This window comes from Coffea arabica, chromosome 2e (genome assembly GCF_036785885.1).
Source record: "Coffea arabica cultivar ET-39 chromosome 2e, Coffea Arabica ET-39 HiFi, whole genome shotgun sequence".
Lineage (NCBI taxonomy): Eukaryota > Viridiplantae > Streptophyta > Magnoliopsida > Gentianales > Rubiaceae > Coffea > Coffea arabica.
The window spans coordinates 12,791,829-12,818,956 of NC_092313.1; the positions used below are offsets into that span (position 1 = coordinate 12,791,829).

Genomic DNA, 27,128 nt, shown 5'->3' on the forward strand with positions numbered 1-27,128 from the left:
CCATGAATAAACAGGACAATGTCTAGCCAAAGACATTAAAGAAAGGCGCTGCTTGGGAGGCAACCCAAGGCTTTTGTTTTAATTTTTTTATGTTTTCGGAGTTTTTGTTAAGTGTCAGTTGCATTTAGTGATTTGTTGCTTGGTGGCAGGAAAGTGGCAATTAGACGTGCCCACGCCAGGTGGTCACGCCTGAGGGAAAGAAATTTTCGTTCAGAATCTGCGGACTCTATAGCAGTTAGACGTGCCCACGCCTGGTGGTCACGCCTGAGGGAAAGAAATTTTCGTTCAGGATCTGCGGACTCTATAGCAGTTAGACGTGCCCACGCCTAAGCCAGAGGTACTAAAAAAAAAAAAAAAAAAAAATCTTTTCCTTTTTCTTCTCTTCTTTTCTTTCTTCTTCTTTCCTTTCTTTCTTCCCCGCTGCTTTCCCTTTTTTTTTTCCCTTTTCTTTTCTTCTTCACCCGCCGCCGCCAAGAGCTCCACCAATCTCCCCGTAGCTCGTCGCCGAACTGCCATCGCCGCGCGCCGCCCTCACCATGGCACCAGAGCAACACCAGCGCCGCCGTCCAGCCCTGAGCTCCACCGCACGGTCGCTCCCACCACTGCAGCAGATCCAGCTCAGCCGCCTGCCCAAGCTCCACAGCCCAGCGCCGCCACAGCTTGCTGCTGCCTCCAACCCCACACGACGCACAGCGCCCGAACTGTCACCACCGCTCCGTCGTCCAACAGCAAGCTCGCGCGCAGCCGGAGCAGCTTTCCCCCTCGCAGCGAGCCACCAGCGCGCGCGAGCCGTGCCGTTCGCCGCCTTCCAGCGCAAGAGCTCCAGCGCGAACCCCAGCCCAGGCCAGCTCTCAAGCAACACCAGCGTGCACTCCGCGCGCGCGACCAGAGCAGCGAGCAGCAGCTGCAGTCGCGGACTGCAGCCCGCGCGTGCAGGCCGAGCGAGCAGCTTTCCCCCTTGCGCGCGACCTCCAGTCCGCCAGCAGTTTCCTGCAGTGGGCGCGCGACCAGCAGCGCAGGAGCACCTGCGCGCCTGTCATCCCAGCAACAGACCAGGCCAGGCCTCCACACGCCAGCCGTCACCTCTGCCCTAGCGCCAGCCGTCACCCACTGCCAGTCAAAGACTCTGTGAGATCAAGGTTCTCTTCTAGGTCCAGAACCTCTTGACCTTAGCCTACTCCAACCCAACTCAACCATTCCCCGCCTCACTCACTGCTGTGGCCCCGCCATGGTCCCCGTGATTTCAGGGAAGTACCGTTGCTCTTTTGCTTACTATTATTGTTTATTTATCACATTGAGGGCAATGTGTGAATTAGGTGTGGGGGGGTCAGTTTGGGTGCTAGTATTTCCAGTTTTCGATTTCTAGGGGCTTTTCCTTTATTTTTAGTTAGTTTTGCCTATCTTTCATTTATTTTCTTTTCTTTTTCTTTCTAGTGGTCAGTCCTTAAATGAATACCAAGTTTTGATGCTGGATTGTTGCCTCTAATTATGCTATTGCCAATTTTTATTAATAAAAGGGTATTAAATTAATGTGATTGAGTTCATGAACATCTCTTTGGTGAATAGCAATAATTGCTTAACTTTTCCAATTTTTAGTTAACTTTTCTAGGCATAGGGAATGATTGTTGGCATTTTTCATGTGAATTGGTCCAATTATTAATTTTAGTTCTCCATATTTGAAAATTTGAGGCTGGCTGCTGTTCTTTTGTGTCATTTTTAGTTATTGTGCTATATGATTGTAAATAAAAGGTGACTGTACTCCGCTAGTTATCACTACTGAGTAACCGGGGATCTTCACCTAAAGTGTCGATTCTCGCGTCAAAAGGTAGTAATTGCTATGAGTGCGTGGTCCCGTAGCGATTGGAGCTGAGTAACCGGGCTCCTCCATCTATCAAATGTTGGAGTTCGCGTCAAAAGGCTCTAAGGGCTAAGACTAAGTCTTTTGTTACTCAAAAAAAAAAAGGAAAAAAATAAAATAAAGATTGTGTTAGTATGTGAATAAGTCAGCTTGCCGGTTTGTGATCTTAATGTCGAGATTTTGGTTAATAGTTGGACCATTTACTGATAAATGTGAGCAACCATTCTTTTTTCTTAGATTAGTTTGCTTTAAATTGGAAAAGTTGGTGGTTGGGAAGCTAACTGGGGGGATGCTTCTTGGATTTTAATTACTAATGCCCGATATATGGTTCTCTCTTGAATATCTTGGCAATTTGGTAGATAGAGCAATGACCATTATCAAATTTTGGTGTCTGTATACTTTCCCCATGCTTGAGGGCAAGCATGATTCAGGTGTGGGGGGAATTGATAGGGTATAATTTGTTAGTAAATTTATTATTGATTTCCCCTTCTATCCCTGACAAATATTGTGTTAATTGCTGATATTTACTCATATTTGGTATTTGGAATCAATTTCAGGAGTGAAGCAGAAAATTACCAAAAAGGAGGGACTTGTATGGAAAAATGCAGACTTCTAAGGGCTTCAACCTTTAGGTCCTTGAATTGGTGGGGACCACAAGCTAGTGCAAGGCATTTAGTCATTTGGGCTTTTCAAAGAAAGCAACGTAGAGAGACTTGGAACAACAAGTACTTTGGAGGCTTTGTTCACATGTGCGGGGACCACGGATAAGAAGCATGAGTCATTTGGACTTTAGGAAAAGAAACGTACAAGACTTTGAATTTGGTGTGGGGACCACTAGAGATAGCATTAGACTTCCTTTTGGCTTTAAAAAGGGAGAAACGTACGAGAGGTTGATAAATCAATAGTTTTAGCTTAGTTTTTAGCATAGTTTAGTTTGATTCTTTCTTGGTTTCTCTTATGGCCTGGACCTCAGTGGAATTACTTGAAGATTTTCTCATGAGGCGTGGCTAAGTTTGTCTAGTCAAGAACAACGGAGGATTTGGTTCTACTAAATTTGTGAGATCGAATTAGTTTTTATTTATTCCCATTATTCACTGGTATTTGTCTATCTTCTGCTTTATGTTCATATGGTTGTTTTATTATTCGATTATCCAGGGCCCGGATTCTAGATTAATTCAATAACCTGAAGCCAATTAGGGTAGTTAAATCCGTAATTGTTTAATTATTCTAAACTGGTGGCAACTGGCATGATTGGGTTTGTGTCAGGGAGATAGGCAGGCTAACTTAAAGAGACCCTCGTAGCGTGTTGATTGGTTAGAATTAGGCTCTTCTAATTATTCATGCAATTAGGGAATTGAACTTCTATGGTCGTACCTAGGGTTATTTCCTGATTAGAGAAATAGTCAACGGTCGTACCTTGGCTATCGACAAATTGAGGAAGAGTTGGTTGTTTATCACGTGTATGACAACTATAACTAATTTATCAGATAGTAACTGGAATAATCCTTGCATCTGTGATCGAATTAAGTGAACCATCTCCGAAGTTGTCTCTTGGCTAGAGTTCGTCCATTATTATTTTTATTGTGATAATTAGTTATTTGAGTTGTAGTTATTTTATTTTATTTAATTTATTCCAAGTAATTTAGTTACTATCATTTTCAAAACCCCCCATATCTGGAACTTGAGAAGAAATTAAATTATCCCCAGTCCCTGTGGATTCGACCCTGCTTACCGCTATATACAGAATTTGTATTTTATTTAAGCAGGTATTTATTATTGCACAGGTTTGACGCCTGTCAGTATACACGGCAGATATCATTCAAAATTCATAGTTAAGAATTCCTTTTGGTGATGGTAATCCAGGAGGGTGCCCGCGGGCAAATGGGGCTGGGGGGAGGGAGAATTTTTCCCCCCATTAAAAAACAGGGCAGCCGGCGAGGGAGTATACCCCCACCCCATCCCCCGCCCCATCACTCGTTATAAACAATTAAATTTATATGTATATAATTATATATGTGATATTTAATTTAAATAGTTACAAATTTACAATAATGATATTCTTAGTTATAAGTATTACATAATGTATATTAGTATTCGTACTATAATTGATATTATCAAATGCTAACAATTATACATGTCTGCTAATAGAAATTGTTAATTAGTTATATCAAATTTACTAACACATTTATACTAAGTTCCTAATTATACTTAACACAATAACTTTTTTTTCTCAAAAAATCACACAACAATGATTTAGTGATTGTATTTGTATCAAAAGTGAAAACTTGACTACTTTAGTTGTGTTTGTTTCATCATATTGGATTGCATTTAAATAAATTTTGTTTGATTGTTTTTATGACTTACAATTGTGAAATTACAATGGATAATGATTTGGTGATGTGTTGGCATTTAAGTATTTGATCCTTTGGTCAAATTTGACTACAATAAAATTGTATGACAAATTTTTATTCACCCTGTGGGTGTGCCCGTAGGGAAGCGGGGCAAGGCGGGGACGGGGCAGGGGAGGAGTTCCCCGTCTAACCCCCGCCCCATTGCCATTCCTAATTTCTTTTGCTATATAGTGTAATAATGGAAACCTTGAAAACTTGAAACACATTTACCAAAAAAAAAATGAAATACAATTAATAGGGCTCCAAAAAATGACTAACTCCACTTTGCACCTTTGAATTTGTACCGGTTTAGCAATGTTCCAAACTTATACTCGGGAGATAAATCAAACTTGACTTAATGGTTTAAATGAAATAAGATTACATTTCAAGGAGTTTGGTAGAGCATAAAAAGTTTTAAAAGAGAATTAAACCTCAATGGGTGGCCACCTATCAAAGTAGGTTTGTGTAGAATAGTGTGGTATACATAGCAGATATATCATTCAAAGTTCAGAGTCAAGAATTTCTATTGCTATATATATAGTGAGATAATGGAAAGCCTTGAAATCTTGAAACACTTTTACCTAAAAAATAAATTACAAAACAATGAAACACATTTCACAAGGTTCTGGAAAGAATTAACTCCGCTTTGCACCTTCGAACTTCTACCACTTTAATAAGGTTCCGAATTTACATTGAGTAGCTAAATCAATCTGGACTTCTGATTTTTCTGCATATAAATGGTTTGAATGAAATATGATTACATTTCTAAGAGTTAAGTAGAGCGTAAAAAGTTTTAAGAGAGAATTCAATATAAATGGGTAGCCACCTATGAAAATAGGTTTATATAGAATGGTGTACTTAGCAGATGTATCATTCAAAGTTGATAGTCAAGAATTTCTTCTGTTGTATTGTGGGATAATGAAAAACCTTAAAAACTTGAAACAAAATTACCTAAAAAAAAAGGAAACACATTTAATAAGGTTCTAAAAAAGGATTAACTTAACTTTGCATCTTCGAACTTATCCCACTTTTTCATTTTATACCCTAAATTTTAATTTTGAACACTTTGCACCCTAAGCTTTACTTTCACCTTTTAGTCTGGGGCCATTCATGTTTGCAAATTACATAAGAGCCACTCATTTTCTTGTTAGTTACGTGTTGTAATAGGCTTTTAGCATCCTCTCATTAAAAAATTAATTTAAAAAAATGTCCAAGTATAGGTTTCAATTTTGTAGTTGAAATTGAAAATGTTCACGAATGTTTAGCTATTTACACGCCATATAGGCTTCCAACCTCCTAACCCTAAAATTTAGGGGGTTTGGGGGGAAGGGGAGGGTTGGATGAAGAACAGAGATTGAAATAATAAATCTTTTGTAGCCTTCATTAAGACATTGATCGAACAAAAGAATGTCTGAAGAGAAATTAGAATGAAACAAATATCTTAATTGCACTAGAGATCCATGTATTTGTAAATCCTTCTGATCCACTTCATTTCTCTCGTATTTTCTGCATTATTGTATTCTCTACTCCAGGCAGCCCAATAGTGAATGATGTAAACATTCCCTCCTCTATGAGGGAAAGATGTCGCAGATTCTAAGATTTCACTCAGCCTTCCTCCATAAGGACTGAACTGTAGCGAACGATATGCATTAGTACTATCTTCTTCCAAAATTCTTTGGAGCATTCCTTTTAGACCATTTACTGAAATGGGATGCCTAACAAAGTCGGATTTCCCCTTGAAGTACAGCCTATACACTGGAGTCCTGCTTAGAAGAACATCAATGGATTCGTCTCTGGGTAATGATGCAAAGAAGAGTGTGGACTCAATCCAGCTCATCTCGCTGCAATCTTCTTTTACCAAGCCCATCTCGCGGAAGCTTTGCTGCATCAAATAAAGGAGATCATCAACTCCGCCAAGAAATAAAGCAAGAAACGATACTCTGATCGTTCTGTTTCCATCTTGGGGAGAAGATACAGCATTAAATTCAAGCCTGATTGATAGGTTTGGATCAATCTTGTCAGCAATGTATTGCCACTTGTGTACTAGCTCAATTGCATTTTGATCCATTGTCTTGGTTACGTTAAAAATTGTCACATTTTCTGGAACCGAAACTAGGCTTATTTTCCATGCAACAATAATCCCAAAACTTGCTCCTCCACCGCCTCTAATGGCCCAAAAGAGATCCTCTCCCATGGAGTTTCTATCCAAAATTTGACCATTAACATCAATGATTTTGGCATCAATGATGTGATCAACAGCCATCCCGAATTTGCGCGACATCATGCTGTATCCTCCTCCACTGAAGTGCCCTCCCACACCTACCGTGTGACAAGTACCGCCGACAACAGCTAGTCTCCTACTTTTTTCAGCAACCCTGTGATAGAGTTCGCCCAAAGTTGCACCAGCTTGAACCCATGCAGCATAGTTTTCTGTGTCAACAGATATCGAGCTGAGGTTTCTGAGATCCACAATGACAAATGGGATTCTTGAAATGTAAGAAAGACCTTCATAGTCATGTCCACCACTTCGGACTCGAATTTGAATGCCCAGTTTCTTGGCACAATAAATTGCTGCCTGAATCTGGGATTCAACATATGGTGTAAGAATGTAAGCTGGCTCTGAGGATGAGATTGATGCGGATCGCAAATTCGAGGATTGCAAAATTGACAGATATGATGAGTTTTCTGGGGTGTAAATAATGTCAGATATTGAGCTTGAGTTTTGTGATGCAAGGCATTGGACAAAACCATCATGAATTTGAACTGAACCAGCCTGTATGGTGACCAGCAGAAGAATGAGCAAGGAAAGAAGTGAAGGCAACGAGGAGTAGCTTGAAGCCTCCATAGTCCATAACTCCATATCCCTTTCTGGTTCAAGACAAAACCCGAACTTGTTAATCTCCTATTCATAAAAACTCGAGGGAAGGTTTCAATATCAGGAATTGCATAATACCTACACAATGTTCTAGGTGAACCAATCAAATAAACACTTTCCCAAGAAATGTGAAAGTACATGAAACCCAAACGGCAAGCTTTATCTTGGTCAATGACCAACTAGTGGGCAAGCCTAATAGTTGTTTTTTTTTTTTTTTTTTCTCGATACGATAGCTTCTTACACTATAGGGGAGGGGGAGGACCCTAAAGAGATCCAAGAATAATCCGGAAGGGACTGAACCACCACCGGACCAAACGGATGCACTACGTACCCGTCTGGATTTTTTAAACAAGGCCACGTTTAATTATGACAAATTAGTGTGAGGCAAGGGTCACCGAGTTTTAATGCTTTGGTGGTAGGCACCAGCCTTGGGCTGGTGGTTGCCTAATAGTTGATCAATGACCAATAAAACAGCTCCAATTAGAATTGAACACTTTAACTCTCTCCACATCATATGCATTTAATGATTTACTAATAACTAAATACTACCATTTTAACCATTTTTTTTACACCATCATATCTGAGAAAGGATTCAAAAAAAAAAAAAAGATAGGATTCAAAATTAGGATACAGTGCTTTAGATTCCGGAAGGAAAATATGATATAAAAACTGTAGTGAGAGTTGAGGATCTTGTAGTCCTCAACTACAAGATGATGGTTTTGTTATTATCTTGGATTTTATATATTATTATTGTTTAGAAAATATAGAATATATATGCAAACGTATGGGATTCTCACCAAGTTATATGGAATAGACTTGCATATATATTGTCTCATGAAGTTGTAATTTTTATAAAAAATCAACTGTTATATCTTGTTTAAGTTAATTTTGTGTTAATGTAGATGTGGTTTCGTACTCATGGTTTCTATTCTATATTGTTGTTAACATAATTGAGATGACAAATTATTGAGCCTATTAAGTGTTTGATAAAATGCCGAAAAAAAGGCGATCCTTTGTTTTTTATTTTTATTTTTATTTTTTTGGCTCATTGAAGTTAGAATTAGAGTCAACTAAGTTGGAAGAATTGGTCATCCATTTGGCAAGTTGTGCTTGGTCTTTGAACAACTTCTTTTTTTTTTTTTTTTTTTTTTTTTTTTTTTTTTTTTGCTGAAAGGATATTAGAATCACATAAAGAGGGTTTTTTTTTTTGAACAACTTCTATGAAACTAGTTGAGATTTGCTGTGCCTACTCAAAAGCATTTAATTACAATCATATTTTTGAGAAAATACAATGAATTGTTTCTGACCTTCTATTTTTACATTTAGCGTATAAATAGTTTTATAATTTTGGAGTTGATAATGTAGTTAGTGTTTAAAAGTAAAAAGAACAATGTGTATAATCCAATGATGAAAATGGCCAAAACTATTCCGATTTGTTAGAAGTTAGAATAAAAATTTTAGATTAACTTTTTGCATTCTTGATAGGTGCCATTTAACATTTGGAGATAGATATTCGTTAAACATTCAACAATAAGTTATGGTTGTTCAGAGAAACTTAGAAAATAAAATAAAGTGCTTCTTCTAAAATATCTCCAAGAAAAAAAGGCGGAAAAAAGGTAACAGCCCATGTTAAAAAATAAAAAAGAATATAATTCAGAAAAATAGTACTACCATTGGTTGGGCTCACATATTCCTCACCTCAAAGGATTGAATACAGAAGCAAATTTTGTATCTGTTTCAAATTGAAAATTTTGTATAATTGTTAAAAATGAAAAATCAAATTTAAAAAATGTACTGAGTTGAATGTTCAACTCATGATGTTATGAAATAGAAAAAAATCCGACTCCTTTCAGAATCCTTGTCGATTATAACTTGTAAAAAAACCTGCAATTGAGGGGGAAAAAAGATATCTAGTATATTCTTGGCCAAAATTTGTAGCACTCATAAGGAAAATACAAAAACGTCTATCCACAATTTATAAAAAATAAAAAGAAATTTGCATCAATTTCTATGATGGCTGAAGAAATTGCGAGCTTACCAGAGCTACTTTTTTCGTCCGTTAATAAGAACTACTTTTTTTTTTCCATTGAGAGCTAGACCTACCATTTGAAGACATCCTATGATGCCTAGAGCAAAATGCATTCAAGCAAAGTAATTTCTAGTTGGAAAAAAAATTATAGAAAGAATTTCACAAGAGAGGTAGAGACTTATGCTTGACAAAAATCGAGCAAAGAAGGTGAGTTGCAATGGTTGCAATTCTTGCACCGATCTATTTCTTACCTACAGGCAAGTAGGTGGTTCAAACTGAAACAACAACTAATAAATGAAGGATTAAAAAAAAAACAAGGAGAGAAAGAAAACAGTAGGCATAATCATATCAAAATCATAAAAACATCAACTCATCTACAAAAATAAATAAATAAAAGAATCAATTTATAGAGCAATTTGGTAGAAATCAAACATAAGAACGTAACAAAAGAAAACAATTTGGCTGATTTACATAAAAATCGCAAAAAGGAAAAACTGAAAAAGGGTAAAATATCCCAGCAAATGATTCCTCAAACATGCAAATAAAAGAGTTAAACATAAAATATATGTCAATTACTTCTTTAGCTTCAAAATAAGAAAAAGGAAGAAGAGCTTACCGAAACAAAAGCACTAAGAAGAACCAAATGACCAGAAGGCTCAAATAATTGGGCATTCTCTCTTATGTATAAGAAAAATTTTGATTAAAAAAAAGTAAACATCACATCTAATGAATTTTTGGCAAAAAATTGGATGGCGTGTGACAATCGAGACACATAGTCATCCGTGACCATGCAGGTTAGGTAGACAAAGATGGCTTTAGGTAGAGGAAACATATGGAAACAGTAAACTACACTATACCGGCTACTGCTCTTATCTTTCATCATTTGCGTGGCCATTAATTAAAAACCTTCCAATGAAATTGTGCCACTTGTACCAAGAATTACACTAATGGAAACTTGCACATAGATTGTCTCACCATAACTTCTTAAGCACTAGTACTACGTTTGAAGGATGACTGAAGTGTAAATTCTACTTTACAGTCGTAAATTATAGATGCATTCTCTTAAATTTCAATTTTGAATTCTTTACCCCATAAAGTATGAAATATATTCCACTTTAATAATTAAGATTCAATTTTTGGATACTTTACCGTCTAAACCATGAAATCTATTTTACTTTAGTCCACTTTAAATTTTGAGCAATACTTACCTGCTATTCTGTTAGTTTTGATAATTCTATGGATAGATTTTATATTTTACGGGTAAATTGTTCAAAACTAAAATGGGAAGAATTTCATACTTTAGGGAATAAATTGTTCAAAAATTAAAATGTAAGGACTAAGGTGGGACTGCGTCTATAATTAAGGATTTGAAGTAAAATTTAGCGGATGATTAAACGTAATAGTCAAATGTAGTTCTATTTCTTAATTGTCATGTGAAATGTGAACTCTCAAACTTGGAATATAGTTTTAGGCTTTACGAGATAACGAGGATTTGCACGACCACAACTAACAAATTAATATTTTTTTTAATAATTTATTTGTGAATTTAATACCAAAAAAAATGTTGGGCAATGAGGGATTGCACAAGATGATTGCATCTTCGACTCCCTTCAATTATTTCTCCTCAGTCCCTTTAATAATTGAATGTCAACTACAACGTTTTCATTACTAAACTCGTCCTTTTACATTTTTCACAAGTTAAATTGCCATTTAAACAAATTTGTTATATTTTTTACCATAAGCAACGTTGGTAAGTCCAAGTCTGCTTGAACCTACATCATTAATATAATTTAGTCGATGATGGAAAGAGCTAGCCCCAAAACGACTTTTTTTTTAAAAAAAAATTTATAATATAAGTGGAAACACTCGAATACGAAATTTCTTGCTTACACCCCTTCCTTTCAAACCACCAACCCATCCCTCCCCTCTGAACAACTTGATGTTCAACTAAACTACTCCGAAGTTCACATCTCTTGTTGCAAGACACTAGTAGCATTATCTATTATGTATTACATATATATGTAGCACCTAATATATCAATAATAAAATCATTATATGCCTAAAACACCCTTAAGTACTCTGCTACTACGTACTTATTGTGAGTTCTTTCAATTAGAGTCCTATATCTTCTTAACGAGTCTTTACATGCATCTAAATCCCGTGCTCCTAAATTTTTGTTGAGTCCAAGGAAGTCAATTATGATGGTCTTCGTAAGTCTATTACGTGTAGAGGAGTAAAACAATCCCAATTGCCAAGTTTCAAACAATTTGACAGCTTCATTAACAATCACACACACATATGAAGCTAAATATCGTGTTACACGTTCCTCTCCTAATTTGTCCATTTACTCGAAATAAGAGAAACGTGGTTCAGTGTTTGTTTAACTTTCCGCGTAACTTCTAAGCGCGGCTCCTGCTAGTAGCAAAAACAAAACGGAGGTCGTTTTCAGACTATAACTGGAAATGGTCACACGCCATTGACGCCAAGATCAAAGAGAGAAGGATAACATTCATTTGTTGTCCTTTATGACATTATCAAGGCTACAATGCCTCCTGTTATTTTTGTATTCCTCAAGGCTTCAATGCGCATCATGATGATAAGACTTAGGAAACACTGCTAATTGCTACTGATGAAATGTTGCATTATTCCACTTGTCCTTAAAAGCTTGTCTAATAAATGTAAAACTTGCCTTCTAAGACATTACTAATACTCCTACAAAAATTTGGAGGCCACATGTATACAAACGACCATGCACAATTTTCACTTGGATGGATGGTTGATCTGACATGCAATTGTCATACAGTTGAATTCGATAGTGGCAGTAATTAGCTAGTGTTTTGATGCCTGCAAAGCAATGATTCTGACTATCTGAGTTTAGAAAGAGCCGGAAGATAAAAGCGGGTAGTTCATCTACTACATCATTTAACACCGAATTACTAGTAAAATTAGCCAAGTGTTAGAGAGAAGTACCGACAAGTAGGCCATTAGCAAGTAGCTTTCAACCTTTCGGCACCAGTCTAACAAGACCAAACTGAACATCCAACCAAACCAACTTGTTTTTAGCAAGTTCGCCACCAAAGGGGACCCATTATTGGATGTGGGTTGTGAGTTGAAATCTTGCATCCTACAATTAAAAATGTTAAAGAGTGTGCTGGATAGGCTTGTCAATGGTTTGGAATATTGAATTCCGACTTGCATCCTACTCAGACCCATTTAAATGAATAAATAGTTATAAAACATATACAAATATTAATATATAATTTTGGATAGGATATACCAGACCCGTATTCGGACTCGATCGGATTTGGATTCGGGGAGATCAAGTGTAAGACCCATCGAGTATACGGATCGAATCCAGAACAAGTATAAATTAATAAGTTCGGATCTGGAACATTCAATTCTGACCCGAACTCGATCCGTTGACATGTCTAGTGCCGAAGCATACCTTTGATTAATTAGTGTGCCAGAGCACCCTTTTGATCTAAATGAATCTGTCTTTCCTCTAACCCTTTATATAACCCAGTTAAGTTCCCCTCATAGCATAACATCGTATAGGTGTTGCCAATTGATAAAAGAAAAATTTGCATATCACTATTTGATTATGAGTACCCACCTAAAAATCCCCATTTCTAGCAAAGCTCAAGAATCAACACATAGTTTTACACCTCTAAGAAACTATCAGTCAAGTTGATGCCTGTACTAAAGATACAGCCGCGCGATGAACTCAGGCAATAAGTTTAAGCAGATATACTCCATGATGGTTAATAACTTCGCGAGATTCTGCACTGCAGTAGGCAATTTTCAATGCATTGAAATTTGAAAGTAACGAATGCCCATTGTAGCTTTGTTGAACACGGCATGTATGTTCCGGACAATGTTGAGCTGCCGTTCAAGGTGCCAAAGTACTGCGACATGAATGGTTATATTTGTTGGCTAGTAAGCTTTTTTCAAAATTATACTTGTTATTAATTGAGCCAACTTGTATTGGTCCATATATCTTCTCCTAATTTATTTGGGTTGCTGTAGAATAAACAAGGGCCGCTTTGCAATTACAGTTAATCAATTGCACCATATAATGTAAGTACTATCACAATAAATGTATGTACGAGAACAACAAAGGAAGATGATAAGATTATAATATATAAAAACACAGCAAATTTTGTTACTAATTGAAAGTTATGTAACAGGGCTATTTCCATTTGTCAAAATTCAAATTAAATCTTTTGGATCATCAATTGTTTGGTATAATTACTACTATATTTTCAGATTCGGACCGGATATTAACTCGTTCGAGCTTAGGGGTCAATAGGTTCGATCGGGGTTGAAATGTTGAATCGGATGATGTTATAAATAAAAATTATTTAAAAATTAAAATATTATATGTAAAATACCTAAGAGCATGTTAATATTAATAAAGGTATATTTATAGATATTTGATGTTTCAAATATATTTAACAAGAAAATACAAAGAAATTAGAACAATCAAGTAGCAATTTATATTATTTAACGAACATTAACAAGTTTAGAATTAAAATTATGGACTTAATTGAAAAATAACACCAAACTTTAAAACAACATTTATGAAGTATGAAATATTTGAGATATATTAATAATTTTTAACAACTTAGGTGTCAAAACATAATATTAAAAATGTTTTGACCTTTTAAAAAAAAAAAAAAAAAGAACTTTGACAGCCACCGGTTTCCGGTCAAACCCGGTTTTTGACATGGTTTGACCAAGTTTTTATTTTTTAGATTTTTAAGAATAACTCGGACTGAATAGTTGGCCGATTCTCGATTTGACCGGTCGGACCGACCGGTCCGTTCCGAGTTTAAAAACATAGAATTACTTGTAGAGAACTTTGTCTGATAAATGAGACTTGATCTTGAATTGTCCTTCAGTCATTCTTCTTATTGGTCGGACTAAAGTCCCAGGAATCCTGAATTTGTATTTTTTGTTTTATTGACTGTTGTGATGAATTAGAAAAACCAACTCCAAAAATATAGAATTAGTAAGTAATTGAATTCTTACATTATGCAGGTATCAAAACAAGTATTTAGGCTTTTGGTATTGGATATGATGTATTTTAAATAAAGGAAAGAGAAGAAAAACAAAAGGAAAGGGAAATGAAAAATAAGGGGTATTTTAATTTTTAAATAAGGAAAAGCAATAATTGTTAGTTCAACAGCATGAACTAACTCGTGCCACACATATTTGGAAGTATCGGCCGTAAGAATTAGACCAAATGGCATTCTCACCAGCTTCTGTTCACAATTTCCCAGTATGGTAAATCAATACTGCTTCAAATGAAATAATACAATTTCTAAGTTTCATCATAAAAAAAACAATACTGAGTACGTGCACTCTTAACTTTGTGTTTGAAATTTATAATATAGTTTTTTTTAATCTTATAAGATTACAAGAAACCATTGTGGAGGCAATACAATCAACAAATTAACCGAAAAAATGGTAATTACACTTACAATTGAACCCACAAATATTGAGAGATAAACGCACGTGTAGTGAAACTTTATTAGATAGCCTATACATCTTAAAAGTATGATTTTTTTTTTTTTGTTCAAAGGAGATTTCAAGCTTTATAAAACCAACGGCCTTTTGGCTGTTAGCCACCACCAAGACTTGGTGGGATGAGAGGTCAAAGGTTCAAACCTGATCTCCCATTAATTATCATAATATGTGATTTTTTCAAAAAATCTATACGGGTACGTGGTGCACCCGTTTAATCTGATGGTGGTTGAGTTCTCATCAGTCCCCTAGACCCAGTTGGGTCACCCTCCTTAGATTAGGTTTGAAGAGTCAAACTAGAGATCTAACAGTCACCTATCCGATATCCTTGCTAGTTGAGTATTGCGTACAAAGTATGATATTTATGAGGTTGTGATATTTAAGTTTCACAATATGAGCAAATGTAACACCAATTTTTCTCATTAAATGCATTTATTATAGTACTAGAGTGCAGAAATTACGAGCAGCCCATCGCTCAAAATATTTCTCCAATATTATTCCAAAAAACAACGCACCATCAAAGAGATCAATTAAAGTTCAATTTAGATTTTTTTTTAAAAAAGGAATGAGCAAAATAAAATAAATAAAAAAGGAAGTATTTTCAAATACGGACAAGTTTTGGAGCAATCATAATATGAACTGTACAACAAATTACGTAACAGGGTGACTCATTTTATTATTGTCATCGACGCCGGATAACGTGTATGTGTTTTCCTTTGTTTTCTTATTCTCTGTTTTGCCGTTGCGTACAAGAAGAAAAAGAAGGAAGCCTTTGTTTTCTGCTCCCCCGAGGATTTCCGGGAGAGAAATCTGATCATATTTTCCTCCGCGAAAACCAAGAAGATATAAAGGGTCAAGGCTGATTAACCACGATTTCCATCAACAAGTAATATATTTGATCAAGAAGGCAGAGTCATGTGTGACTGCTGTGGTGAAGGCGGTGAATGTCACCCTCTCGGCTTTCTCCTGGGCCTTCCCTTCGCATTGATTTCTTGCCTCCTCTCAATCGTCGGCGTTGTCATCTGGATTGTCGGGTCAGTACATCTTTTCCTCCCTGATCATCACTATCACCCCCTTCTATGTTTTAACTCTCGATACACATCTAATCCTTCACCCTAGAAAAAACTGTGTAGCATGTCTAGGATTAAGGTAAATTCTTTTCAAAATTTTGTTTTCTGGGCTTGAATTAGAGTTGAGCCATTGCCCTCAGTTCTCTGATAATATGTTATCACAAAAATTTGTGTTGTAGCATGTTTAATGTTACGGTAAATTCTTCCTTAAATTTTTTTTGGTTTTCTGGGCTTGAATTAGAGTTGAGTTTTATTAATTATAGCCATTGCCCTCAATTCTTTGGGTTTTTGTCATAAGAATTATTGTAGGATTTAAAATTTTTTCTTTCTTTGTACCAATTGCTTATTGGAAATTTTGTGATGCAGAATATGCATAAGTTGCATATGTCCATGCTGCATCTGTGTAACTGTGGTGATAGAGCTGGCGCTTGGGCTGATCAAAGCTCCATTCTCCATCATGAAGTGGTTCACGAAGCAAATCCCTTGTTAGAAGCTTGAATCTCCTCAACCTGGCCCTGATTTTTAGTAGGTTTTGAAAGTGGAAACTCATCTAAGATTCTGTCTTTCTTGGTTTCAGTGTACGATAACTTTATTGATTTTTCGACTTCTTGATTGAATTCTTTAAACTCAGATCAACTGGACACAGACATCAGTTAGATGCTCATGAATTTCTTGAACCTCATCCTTTAGTTTTACCCCATTTTCTTTTTATGATTCTTTGTCAATTATCAATGTACAATTTTTTTCTTTTACTATAATTTGTGGTGTATAAAAATTTATCTCTTAGTCAATGTGGTGAGCTGTGACATGACGCGTGTGACCCCGACAAATTTTATCTTGAATTCATGATGTGATCACATGGGACATGAAACTTGTCCACGCTATTCGCGGGGGACCATCCTGTCGATCTACAACTAATAATTATTGACAATGGCCGGTGTTCGTTTTCTGAGAGGAGTGTGGTTTTATTTCTTGAGGATAAGGGGTAGGAAGCTGCTAAAGAAAACTTGAGGTAACCCCTGTTTCTTGCTGTGCAGACAACTGAACAAATAAAGAAGAAGAATTGCCTAACAACTAGATATAAACTTGAATCTTTTGGCTTGAAGAACTTAGTGTAAATTAAGCTTGATCCCCATGAACTTGGAGAGGAAATCAATTTGCAACCCTAGGCTTTTCCTAGAGGCAATTGCTTCCATTGACTGAATCAAGTTGTAATTTTTAATGGTCAAAATTTTTTTTTAAGAGCTAATGTTATATAGATTATTAGTGTATATGCTAGCACGATTGCATACATAATATATATGTAAAATTTATATTTCAAATTCTATTTTTAAAAAAAATAGACCGAAGGGAAAGCCACCTAACTCGTTTTAAAGCTCAGTTGGCCTCCCTCCTGGGGCATAGGTCAGGTGGTTGAATCTTCTTAACTGCATTTTCTCTCCAAAATTTTCTGAAACATGGTCGAATGTTATTTAGGATGCGTTTGATAAAATTGAAATCTAAAGTATGAATCCATTAAATTATTAAATTATTAAGTACTAAATTTGAAATTATTGAATTGTTATGTACCAACACTGAGATCTGAAGTCTTAATATATTAAGTTATTGAGTTGTTAAGTATTAAATTTGATATATTTAAGTGTATATCACATTAAGTGATAAGTGAATAGTTTTTCATTTATTTTTGGGAGCAAGTGCCACTTAGTTAATTCATATGTTCAATTTCTTATTATCAGACGCGTCTAAACATAATGACATCTCAATCGATTAAATTTAAGTGCTGAATTGAGTGATCAAACAAAGTCTTAGCTCCTTTCGAGCCCATCAATAGATTAGATAGGTCCATCTTCCTCCGCTTTCCTCCAATATAGGACCAATTGTAATAATGTTGGGCTAAAAAAAAATGCCGTTTTTAACAATATCATATTCTTGTATAATTCTTTAAACATCAGGCAGTCAAAGTTATTCATCGACCTCCTGTATCAAATTGGAAGTCGTCTTTTGCAAGTGATCGTAAGCCATTTGTTGGGCACATCGAAGATGAATAGATACTAGGCGATTTAGTTCAGTATTTAAGGTTCTCCCTTGCGTCTTTGATATTTGATGATTTCATTGAAACATTCTCTAATATCTTATTGTTTGTCTTCTCTGAAATGAAAAACAGAAAAGATGAGAGGGAAAAGAAAGCTGCCTTTCTTAATTTTTTTTTTTTAAGAGTGAGGTTTTTAGTATAAATTGCCTAGAAAAATTGTTGCCAATTTTTTTGAACTATGTTTCAAAGACTTGGGATAAATTACCATCTCTACTATAGGATAGAGCTCCAGCGTTTTAAAACTACAAGGATTAAAGGTTTGGTGACTCGCAAAGCATGTGCGCTGAAGAAACTTTACAGGCCTTGGAATCCAATGTCCAGAAATCTAGCCAGCCACGAGGCCCAAGGAAATGACAAGATTAGTTTACAAGGGCAACTATGAACCATCATGCCAAAACCAACTAGAGTTACCAACAGTTATCCAAGTGTTGAGAGTTGAGGGAAAATTACTTAGATGATCATTTCTGAACTCAGAATTGTATGCCTTAAATCTCATGACCCTGCTACAAAACTAACAAGAAACCAAGAATTTGGATGCCTTCAGAATGGTATATAAGGAACGGATATAGGCTATGATATAAGAAGGAAATGAGATGGTAAAGAATGTTTCGTTGATGATCAAGACAATCCAATCAGATCAAAATTTGACAAAATCTTGGCAAATCAAATTGATTCAAATCTACAATTTACAATTATGGTAAGAACCCGTAAGAAAAGCATGTATCATCATGGATGAAAACATGAAAGTTTCTTATACATAAATTAGGACGTGGACACCCAAAATCTAGTCATGCTAAAAGCCTAAAACAAACATATGGCTTGGCAATTGCAATAATTACTTGAGAATTGAAATTGAATTTTATCTAGAGACATTACTCTGAAATCTTCCTCAAACGCTCTGGGAAAAAAAAATCATGTATACGAGTAAATGGTAAAAGCGCAAGAGAAACATCGCAAATTTAACAAGAAACACATGTTTATTAATTTCATGATATACTACGATTCGATCATACGAGGATGGAAAATATTAAGGGACTAGACCCTAATTCCTTTCACCTTAACGATGTTTATTGAAGCTGTCTGCTGCATACAATTATTTAGACGAGTGCACCAATGCAATTATTTTTGTGTAACCATCTTGGCTGCAAGTGCGAGACAGAGAAAATATAGCGACCCTTGATAAATTTGACTTCTCCCCGGTGAATTCTCTTTTTATTTTTCATAATATATATTTGGATGCATGACATATGTTTTCCTTTACTGAAAAGAGACATAATTATTTTAAATTTGACTAATTTTAAATCTTATTAATAAATAAAAACATGTATCACGCATTCATTCAGACGTGTACTGCAAAAAATGGAGAGGAAATCCATCGGAGGAGAGCCAGATCCGCCCTTCACAAGATCCTACCGTGCCAATAGCTATTTCTAGGAAGGCTTAAAGGAATCTGTCTCCGACTATTCCACAATACAAAAATCCTGCAATCCCATTGGCTATTTCTGATGGAGACCTCTTGTCTTGTCATACTGACAAGGGGTGTGAGAGCAATTTTCAAAATTATAGCTGTGGTAAGTGCTATTACGGAAAACTGCAGGGGAGGTTTCTAAAATTATCTCCCCAAATATACGACATTCCAACCGTAAAAGGGGTGTACGTGGAAGACCACTCAACCTCGGCAGACAATTATAGAGAATTTGGTCAATATTATAGAGATTTTGTCATATTATAGGGATTTTGGTCAATAGTCAATACCAAGAATCTATGCAGCCCACTTGATTACAGCATCTATACCAAAACCTCTTGCCAGAAATTCTTAAAACCATCAAGTGAACCAAATCCAATGAACCATGGCTGCCTCAGGTTTTCAAACCACTTTAACGTGCACATTCCTCTAAAGTCCAGCTCTATGCACCTATTCCTAAATTATGAACAATTATTTCATCAAATCACGAACCTGCCTTTTTGTCGCCTCCAGAATCACTACTACTATAACAAAGATGTGTAATATTAGGTTAATTCATAGGCGTCAATACGGACTAGATACTACAACTATTTGACAGCATTCAAATACAATCCAATCCTCTTGTGCAGCTGACTTCCTGCCTACCATTGCCCATAGTCTTTCAAAAGCACCAAAACTTACAAACACAACACACGGTCACGCACTCCCCAGTCTCCAGTCTCCAGTTTCAAATTTCAACACCCCCCCCCCCCCCCGCCCATCCCACCGCCCACAAACAAAAGACGCTGCTATGATGCCAAGCTATAAATACATGATCATCCCATGATCATGCGACCTAAAACCAGAAAGCTCTTTTAAACCAAAAACCCCGAAAGTTTATAACAATTTCTTGCAAAAAAAAAAAAAAAGTCCAGAAAGGTGACAGAAATGGAAATTCAAGCTATTCATGGAAGTGGCATCACGGCTTGCTCAGCTCAGGCTCCAGCGGGAGGAAGTCTTGGGAGCCACTTGGCTAAGCGGCTGGTGCAGATTGGCGTGAAGGACGTGTTCTCAGTTCCTGGGGACTTCAACCTAGCGCTGTTGGATCATCTCATAGCCGAGCCGGAGTTGAATCTGATCGGCTGCTGTAATGAGCTGAACGCTGGATACGCAGCTGACGGCTACGCACGCGCCAAGGGAGTCGGAGCGTGTGTGGTGACGTTCACTGTGGGCGGGCTGAGTGTGTTGAATGCAATCGCTGGGGCTTATAGTGAGAATTTGCCAGTCATATGTATCGTTGGTGGGCCCAATTCCAATGACTATGGGACCAACCGGATCTTGCATCACACTATTGGGTTACCCGATTTCTCTCAGGAGCTCCGGTGCTTTCAGACAGTTACTTGTATTCAGGTGAAGATGTCTTTACATTTTTTCTTATTTTCCTCATGAGTCACTTTTTACTTAAAATGTAGAACTATTAATTTTTGTTTGCATATCATTATTCGAAAAATAAGATATATTACAGATAAGCCGGTAATTTGTGACATTGTGATCTTGAAACTGTTATTAAATTGAAAAGAGATACAAAGATTGATAATTCAAGAAAAACAAAATGTTAAAAACCTTGATTATTGCCATGCTGAGATGTAATTCAGGCGGGGAAAGAATTTAAGGAAGAATCTTATGATAGATTATGCTTAAAATGTGATAGGTGATTGAAAGAGGCAAGGGGCGAGCGCAGTTGGTAATATAATGTAATGTATTTTGTGACTTGGCTATGAAGGTTTCGTTCACCTTGAAAGTAAAACAACTATTGATATAAATTGGGTTCTAGCAAAATACATTTAAAATTCATAGAGGTCCCAATTATCACCCATTCAAGTCCAATAGAATTATTAACACAAGATTGAAGTACCCTAATATTTGATGGTATGGTGGCTTTATGCAATTGATTTGTAGAGAGTTGTACATATCTTGTTGGAACAATGGTATACCCAATTTGAGCTATCGAGTTGACATGTTGAAAGTATTTGCTATTTTTCCACTTGGGTTGGGTGTTATTGCAGTGTTCAATCAGCTGAAATATGTTAATGTGGACTGGTGTTTTTATTGCTATACTGCCAATTGAGATTGATAAACTGTAATGTGACAGGCAGTGGTGAACAACCTGGATGATGCTCATGAGTTGATTGACACAGCAATTTCAACTGCTTTGAAGGAAAGTAAACCAGCTTACATTAGCATTAGTTGTAATTTGCCTGGACTTTCTCATCCTACCTTTGCAAGAGAGCCAGTCCCATTCTTTCTTGCACCAAAGTATGTTATTCTTCTGTAGTTCCTCATTTCATGGAGTTTAATGTCATTGAGTTTTCTGACAGCGTTTTTATTTGCTTAGTCTTGGAGAATGAACATTTTCACTTGATCCGAAGTAGATAATTTGTTATATGTGTTTGCGTAGGAAAAACAACTAAATCAGATAAGCTGCTAATGCTTCAGATTGGTGGCACTTTGTCCTTTGAGATTTTCAGGTCTTTTGGATATCATCTGTCTGTTTCTGTGACAGTTAATTTTCGACTTTTGGCAACTAGACTTCATCATATTCAAGGAAGAACGCATGGAAACTGTCTTTTTTTGTTGTTTTGTCTGCACTTTGCATTTTGTAATTTCGTTGACTATAAACTTTTCTGTTTATAAAACTTAAAACAGCTTTGAATGCAAAATATAGTTGCTATCTTTGTAATATCGCTTAAAAGTATGTTGGTATTTCTTTGCAAGTCTTTCTACTCTTTTTGATTTTAAGAAGTTGTAATACTTATCTACTGCATGAATCTCTCTCCTTGCAGGGTTAGCAATCAGCTGGGATTGGAAGCAGCAGTTGATGCAACAGCTGAATTTCTGAACAAAGCTGTGAAACCTGTCATCGTTGGAGGCCCAAAGCTAAGGGTGGCAAAGGCACAGCAGGCATTTTTGGAGTTCGCTAATGCTTCTGGCTACCCTGTGGCTGTTATGCCATCAGCCAAGGGGCTGGTGCCAGAGCACCATCCCCATTTTATTGGAACATACTGGGGAGCAGTCAGCAGTAGCTTCTGTGGGGAGATAGTAGAATCTGCTGATGCATATGTCTTTGTTGGCCCTATCTTCAATGACTACAGTTCAGTTGGGTATTCTTTGTTGATCAAAAAAGAGAAATTAATTAGTGTACAACCCAATCGTGTTACTATATGTAATGGGCCTTCATTTGGCTGGGTTTTCATGACGGAATTCTTGTCTGCACTGGCCAAAAAGCTGAAGAAAAACAGCACTGCCATGGAGAATTTTCGCAGGATATATGTCCCTCCAGGAGTTGCTCTCACACGCGGGAAGGATGAACCTCTTAGAGTAAACATCCTCTTCAAGCACATTCAGGTACAAATACTATGCACAACTCTCTACTTCTTTTCATGTGCATCTATTATTTGTGCAGTTCTGAAGAAGATCCAATTCTTGCATAATCAAACTCATGAGAAGCACACAATTAAGAATCAATAATTACCGAACGATGATTAAGAAGAATGCTAAATTAGATTTTCTGTTGATTGTGATACAGATTTTGTTGATATCATACTCATGCAAATCCATCTACAATAATTTTGCTTTTTTAGGTTATGCAAGAAGCTCCAATCTTAAATGTCAAATGCTAGAATATGTAGGCATTCATCTCAAAGAATTTTAACAATGTTAGCATCAGCAGGACACTGGCATGCACTAGCTCAGTTTGCTGGAAAGTTAGTGCATGATGTAGAATGGGAACAAAATTTCCCAATATGGCTGATAGACAGCACAGAAGGAAATGAGGGCAGTGGCCCCTTTTTGTAATTAACTCTTGTACTATCAAGTGTTAATACCTATATATAAAACTGTTAATGTTTGTTGGAAAAGAGGACACTGGCATGCCTCTTGCATTGACTTAACCAAGCTCATTTACAGGAAATGTTGAGTCAAGAAACTGCGGTAATTGCAGAGACAGGAGATTCATGGTTCAATTGTCAAAAGCTTCGGCTGCCTGAGAATTGTGGGTAAGTTTGACTCTGTTGCAAAGTTGGATTCAGCATCTACTCTACAGTACTGTGTTTCAAGACATTTTCACAACTTAGAGGAGTTTTTGGTTAGATTTAGGTTTACTGTCTTTAAAACAGTTTTTTTATGTGATTATGTCTGTTCAGGTATGAATTCCAGATGCAATATGGATCCATTGGGTGGTCGGTGGGTGCAACTCTAGGTTATGCTCAGGCTGCTAGAAACAAACGTGTTATTGCTTGCATTGGAGATGGGAGCTTCCAGGTCAGAGAAAGATTGATTTTAGTTCAAATGACATAACAAACTGAATTTATGAACTTAAGGCATGGCACTATACAATTAGTCTTCATAGTCAGCTTCTTGGGCACTTGAGGCCTTAGGTTTAGTGCAATGACATTTCCATCTGAAAGTGTGCTCATCTTGTCAAATTCCAAATATACAAAAAGCTTTAGACCAATGCGAAAAACAGAATGCTGAGTCAATTTTTTTTTTAATTCATTTCACAGGTGACAGCTCAGGATGTTTCAACCATGTTGCGATGTGGGCAAAATAGCATAATATTTTTAATCAACAATGGAGGGTATACAATTGAAGTAGAGATTCATGATGGCCCCTACAATGTCATAAAAAACTGGGACTACACGGGTCTTGTGAATGCTATCCACAATGGTGAAGGCAAATGCTGGACTGCCAAGGTTAGCTTTAACAGACAAATACCTACTGCCTTACTTTTTGAGTTAAAATTATGATCAACATTAACTGAACATTCAACATTAGTATAATTTCTAGTTAATGGTGAGCAACAGCTTGATGAAATTAATGTGATTCTTAGAATGATTTTACATCTACTCTCTAAACTAGTGGAAGTGGTATTCCATATCCTTGTACTCACGGATGGTCTCTTTGGTAACAGGTGAGAACTGAGGATGAGCTGACAGAAGCAATTGCAACGGCAACAGGCACACATAAGGACTCCTTATGCTTTATTGAGGTTCTGGTTCACAAAGATGACACCAGCAAAGAATTGCTTGAATGGGGATCCCGTGTTTCTAATGCAAATAGCCGCCCTCCTAATCCTCAATAGCGGCATGAAACTTGTAGTAATGGCAAAAGACTTAACAATGGCATCCGAATTGCCATTACCTTTGGTCCATGGAGATGCTGGAGAAGTAGAAATAAGAACTTTAGCAATTCCAATTGCTATGTTGTGCTTAACAAGAATGTTTAAGCGCCTGTATATGCAATATTGTAATTTTATTGTACATTAGCGGCGGAGTTTTTGATGTTTCTGAAATTGTATTTCGAACTGAAGCAAAATGAGTATTTGCGTTTAGTACATCAAATTGTGGTGCATTGATAACATGTTGATTCAAGTGAATAACAGTTTGGGTTCTGAGAGAATCCTTTTAGGCCTCAGTCTTGTTGATCACTTCGTTGTCTACTTCTACTATTTTGTTCCAAAACCAGTGTTTCCTCCAAACTCTTTCCATCTGCTCGATCGGCACATTCTTGGTTTCTGGCAATAAGAGGTAAACAAATGCGGTCATGAGCGCAACCCAGCCTCCAAAGAAGAAGAAAAGCCCATACTTGAAATGGCAAAGCATTGATAGAAAAGTTTGTCCAACAATGAAAGTGAACAAAAAGTTGACTGCAACATTGATACTTTGTCCAGCTGATCGTATCTCAAGAGGAAAAATTTCACTGGGAATTAACCATCCTAACGGACCCCATGACAATCCAAATCCAGCAACATATAAGCAGATCAACACCAAAACTAGAAAGGCATGCCCTTTGCTCAATCCACCATGATCCCCCAGCTTTGCCGCCATAACTCCCCCCACTAAAATTTGCATGACAAACATACAAATGCCACCGTTTATCAGCAGAAACCTTCGGCCAACTTTGTCAACGACCAACATTGATATGAAGGTGGTGCAAATACCTACAGATCCAGTCACTGCAGCGGACAAGAGTGATGCACTTTCTTTCAAGCCAATTGTGCGAAAAAGTATTGGAGCGTAGAAAGCGATCACATTAATCCCCGTCACTTGCTGGAAGAATGGTATCGCTACTGACATGACAAGTTGAGGCCTGTATCTCCTCTGAATGATGTTTTTGAAAGGATGCTTAATGGTTTTAGAAATCTCACCAGCTTTTATAAGATCATCAAATTCTGCTTGGACATCTTCGGTGCCTCTGACTCTTTGCAGTATCCTCTTGGCCTTTTCATGATTGTTGCTGTGCTGAAGTATACTATTCGGAGTTTCTGGAAGAAAAAGGGCACCTAGAGTCAGAATAAATGCTGGGACCGCAGCCAGAGCAAGCGAGATTCGCCATCCCCGTCCATCTTTTATCTTTTCAGTGCCATAGTTAATCAAATTGGCTATTAAGGCTCCAATGCCGATGCTTAGTTGAAAGCTGTTGTTGATTGCTCCCCTGAATTTGGCTGGCGCCATTTCTGACAGGTATAGTGGAACAGCCTGAAGATTGGTAGAGGACAACGTATACGTGTAAGCTGAAAAGAAATTAAGATTGATAAATTGAACTAGACCCATTCATAAGCTCATTTGTTTCCTTTATTATTATGCGGAAGGACTGACAGCTGATGCATCCCACCTGGTTTGCAAAACCAACACCTATTCCAAGCAAAATTCTTCCAAATATAATCATGTACACATTGTATGCAGCGCCACCAAGAGCTGCTCCAGAAAGGAAAGCAGCTCCTCCAGTAAGGATCGATGCCTTGCGCCCAAAAGCTCGAGTGAGTGATGAAGCACAGAATGAAGCAACGAGGCCAGCTAGATAGAGTGAAGAGGTGAATAACGTCAAGAGTTGGCTGTCGAATTTACAATAGTTGCTTGTTTTGGTGTCCTCTTTCATTTTAGTGTAGACATCTGGGAAGAATTTCTTTAGAAATGGCTCCATAGAGGTCACCCCGCCTTCAAAATTGCCAAAACAAGTTAGGACTTCTGATCACTCAACAAGTTCATAGCAATGATTAACAAATACACATTTATTCCTTCACAGAATTTGGGGATCAAATTAGTTTATCAGTTATCAACAAAACTTCCTTCACAGAATTTTACTCTTTGCATCTCTAAGAAGACTCGAAACTTACCAGAAATTAACGAAAAATATAGGAAATTCTTATGTTGGAACTATAAAAGTTGGAATATAACTCAACACCTGTATGCCTACTTCACTCAACACTTGTTCATGCATCATTTCATCAAAGATTTTTTTGTTCTCGACGATGAAACATTGAAACAAAATTGCTACTGAAGAAACCTGAAATTCCAATATCATAGCCAAATATGACTCCTCCCATGGCAGCCATCATGCAAGACAAGACCACGAACGGTGTCATCCTGCCATTGTAGTTTCCTCCATCACTTGTAATTGCCAACCCCACAGCCATAGCCTCTTCCAAAATTATCTGCAGCAGAACAAGTTCCGGCAGGTGCTTCTGCCACTGCCTTATTCTCAAGGGATTGAAAGGAGTACTGTTGTACTCAAGCGTTCCAACTTGAAATAGAGCCAGAGAAGGACACAGCAACAAGTCCAACTTGCTTGCTTGCTTGCTTGAGATGAGTATAGTATTTTTCCAATCCACAATTTCAAAATTTATTATCTTTTCTTGACTTTTTGGTAACCATGTGATGTTGGAATGCTGGTTGTCATTATTGGAGGCTTATATGGCCATCATTGTCAGCTATGAGGAATTGAGGAATATTCAGCACAAGCAAGGTAACCCGAGGAATCAATTCACTAAACGTTATCTAAAAGAA

The 27,128-nt window shown here is 37.0% G+C and overlaps 4 protein-coding genes across 4 annotated transcripts; 2 read left to right on the top strand and 2 right to left on the bottom strand.

Moving 5' to 3' along the window:
* Positions 1 to 5,698: 5,698 nt before the first annotated feature.
* Positions 5,699 to 7,108, bottom strand: LOC113728578 (tetrahydroberberine oxidase-like). The gene has a single exon (XM_027252969.2). It carries the CDS (start codon positions 7,106 to 7,108, stop codon positions 5,699 to 5,701), a length of 1,410 nt encoding a protein of 469 aa, XP_027108770.2.
* An 8,288-nt stretch (positions 7,109 to 15,396) lies between these two features.
* LOC113731032 (signaling peptide TAXIMIN 1) lies at positions 15,397 to 16,430 on the top strand. Its single transcript, XM_027256068.2, has 2 exons — positions 15,397 to 15,712; positions 16,115 to 16,430. The coding sequence occupies exons 1-2, from the start codon at positions 15,594 to 15,596 to the stop codon at positions 16,236 to 16,238; spliced, it is 243 nt and encodes an 80-aa protein (XP_027111869.1). The 5' UTR covers positions 15,397 to 15,593; the 3' UTR covers positions 16,239 to 16,430.
* A 3,620-nt stretch (positions 16,431 to 20,050) lies between these two features.
* Positions 20,051 to 24,756, top strand: LOC113731034 (pyruvate decarboxylase 1). Its single transcript, XM_027256069.2, has 7 exons — positions 20,051 to 20,694; positions 21,437 to 21,600; positions 22,128 to 22,689; positions 23,251 to 23,339; positions 23,487 to 23,604; positions 23,847 to 24,035; positions 24,254 to 24,756. The coding sequence occupies exons 1-7, from the start codon at positions 20,233 to 20,235 to the stop codon at positions 24,422 to 24,424; spliced, it is 1,755 nt and encodes a 584-aa protein (XP_027111870.1). The 5' UTR covers positions 20,051 to 20,232; the 3' UTR covers positions 24,425 to 24,756.
* Positions 24,614 to 26,933, bottom strand: LOC113731035 (hexose carrier protein HEX6-like). Its single transcript, XM_027256070.2, has 3 exons — positions 26,629 to 26,933; positions 25,957 to 26,279; positions 24,614 to 25,820 (listed from the first exon to the last, which is right to left on the bottom strand). The coding sequence occupies exons 1-3, from the start codon at positions 26,756 to 26,758 to the stop codon at positions 24,747 to 24,749; spliced, it is 1,527 nt and encodes a 508-aa protein (XP_027111871.1). The 5' UTR covers positions 26,759 to 26,933; the 3' UTR covers positions 24,614 to 24,746.
* Between the last annotated feature and the right edge of the window lie 195 nt (positions 26,934 to 27,128).

What these genes read in the sequence shown, in the direction of transcription:
- LOC113731034 (XM_027256069.2), top strand. Translation starts at nt 20,233, where the DNA reads ATGGAAATTCAAGCTATTCATGGAAGTGGCATCACGGCTTGCTCAGCT. An exon ending in CCATTCTTTCTTGCACCAAA is followed by an intron (nt 21,601 to 22,127) that starts GTATGTTATTCT and finishes CTCTCCTTGCAG; the next exon opens with GGTTAGCAATCAGCTGGGAT. An exon ending in GCAAATGCTGGACTGCCAAG is followed by an intron (nt 24,036 to 24,253) that starts GTTAGCTTTAAC and finishes CTTTGGTAACAG; the next exon opens with GTGAGAACTGAGGATGAGCT.
- LOC113731035 (XM_027256070.2), bottom strand. Translation starts at nt 26,758, where the DNA reads ATGGCTGTGGGGTTGGCAATTACAAGTGATGGAGGAAACTACAATGGC. An exon ending in CTATGATATTGGAATTTCAG is followed by an intron (nt 26,280 to 26,628) that starts GTTTCTTCAGTA and finishes GCAATTTTGAAG; the next exon opens with GCGGGGTGACCTCTATGGAG. An exon ending in GTGTTGGTTTTGCAAACCAG is followed by an intron (nt 25,821 to 25,956) that starts GTGGGATGCATC and finishes ACCAATCTTCAG; the next exon opens with GCTGTTCCACTATACCTGTC.
- LOC113728578 (XM_027252969.2), bottom strand. Translation starts at nt 7,108, where the DNA reads ATGGAGTTATGGACTATGGAGGCTTCAAGCTACTCCTCGTTGCCTTCA.
- LOC113731032 (XM_027256068.2), top strand. Translation starts at nt 15,594, where the DNA reads ATGTGTGACTGCTGTGGTGAAGGCGGTGAATGTCACCCTCTCGGCTTT. An exon ending in GTTGTCATCTGGATTGTCGG is followed by an intron (nt 15,713 to 16,114) that starts GTCAGTACATCT and finishes TTTGTGATGCAG; the next exon opens with AATATGCATAAGTTGCATAT.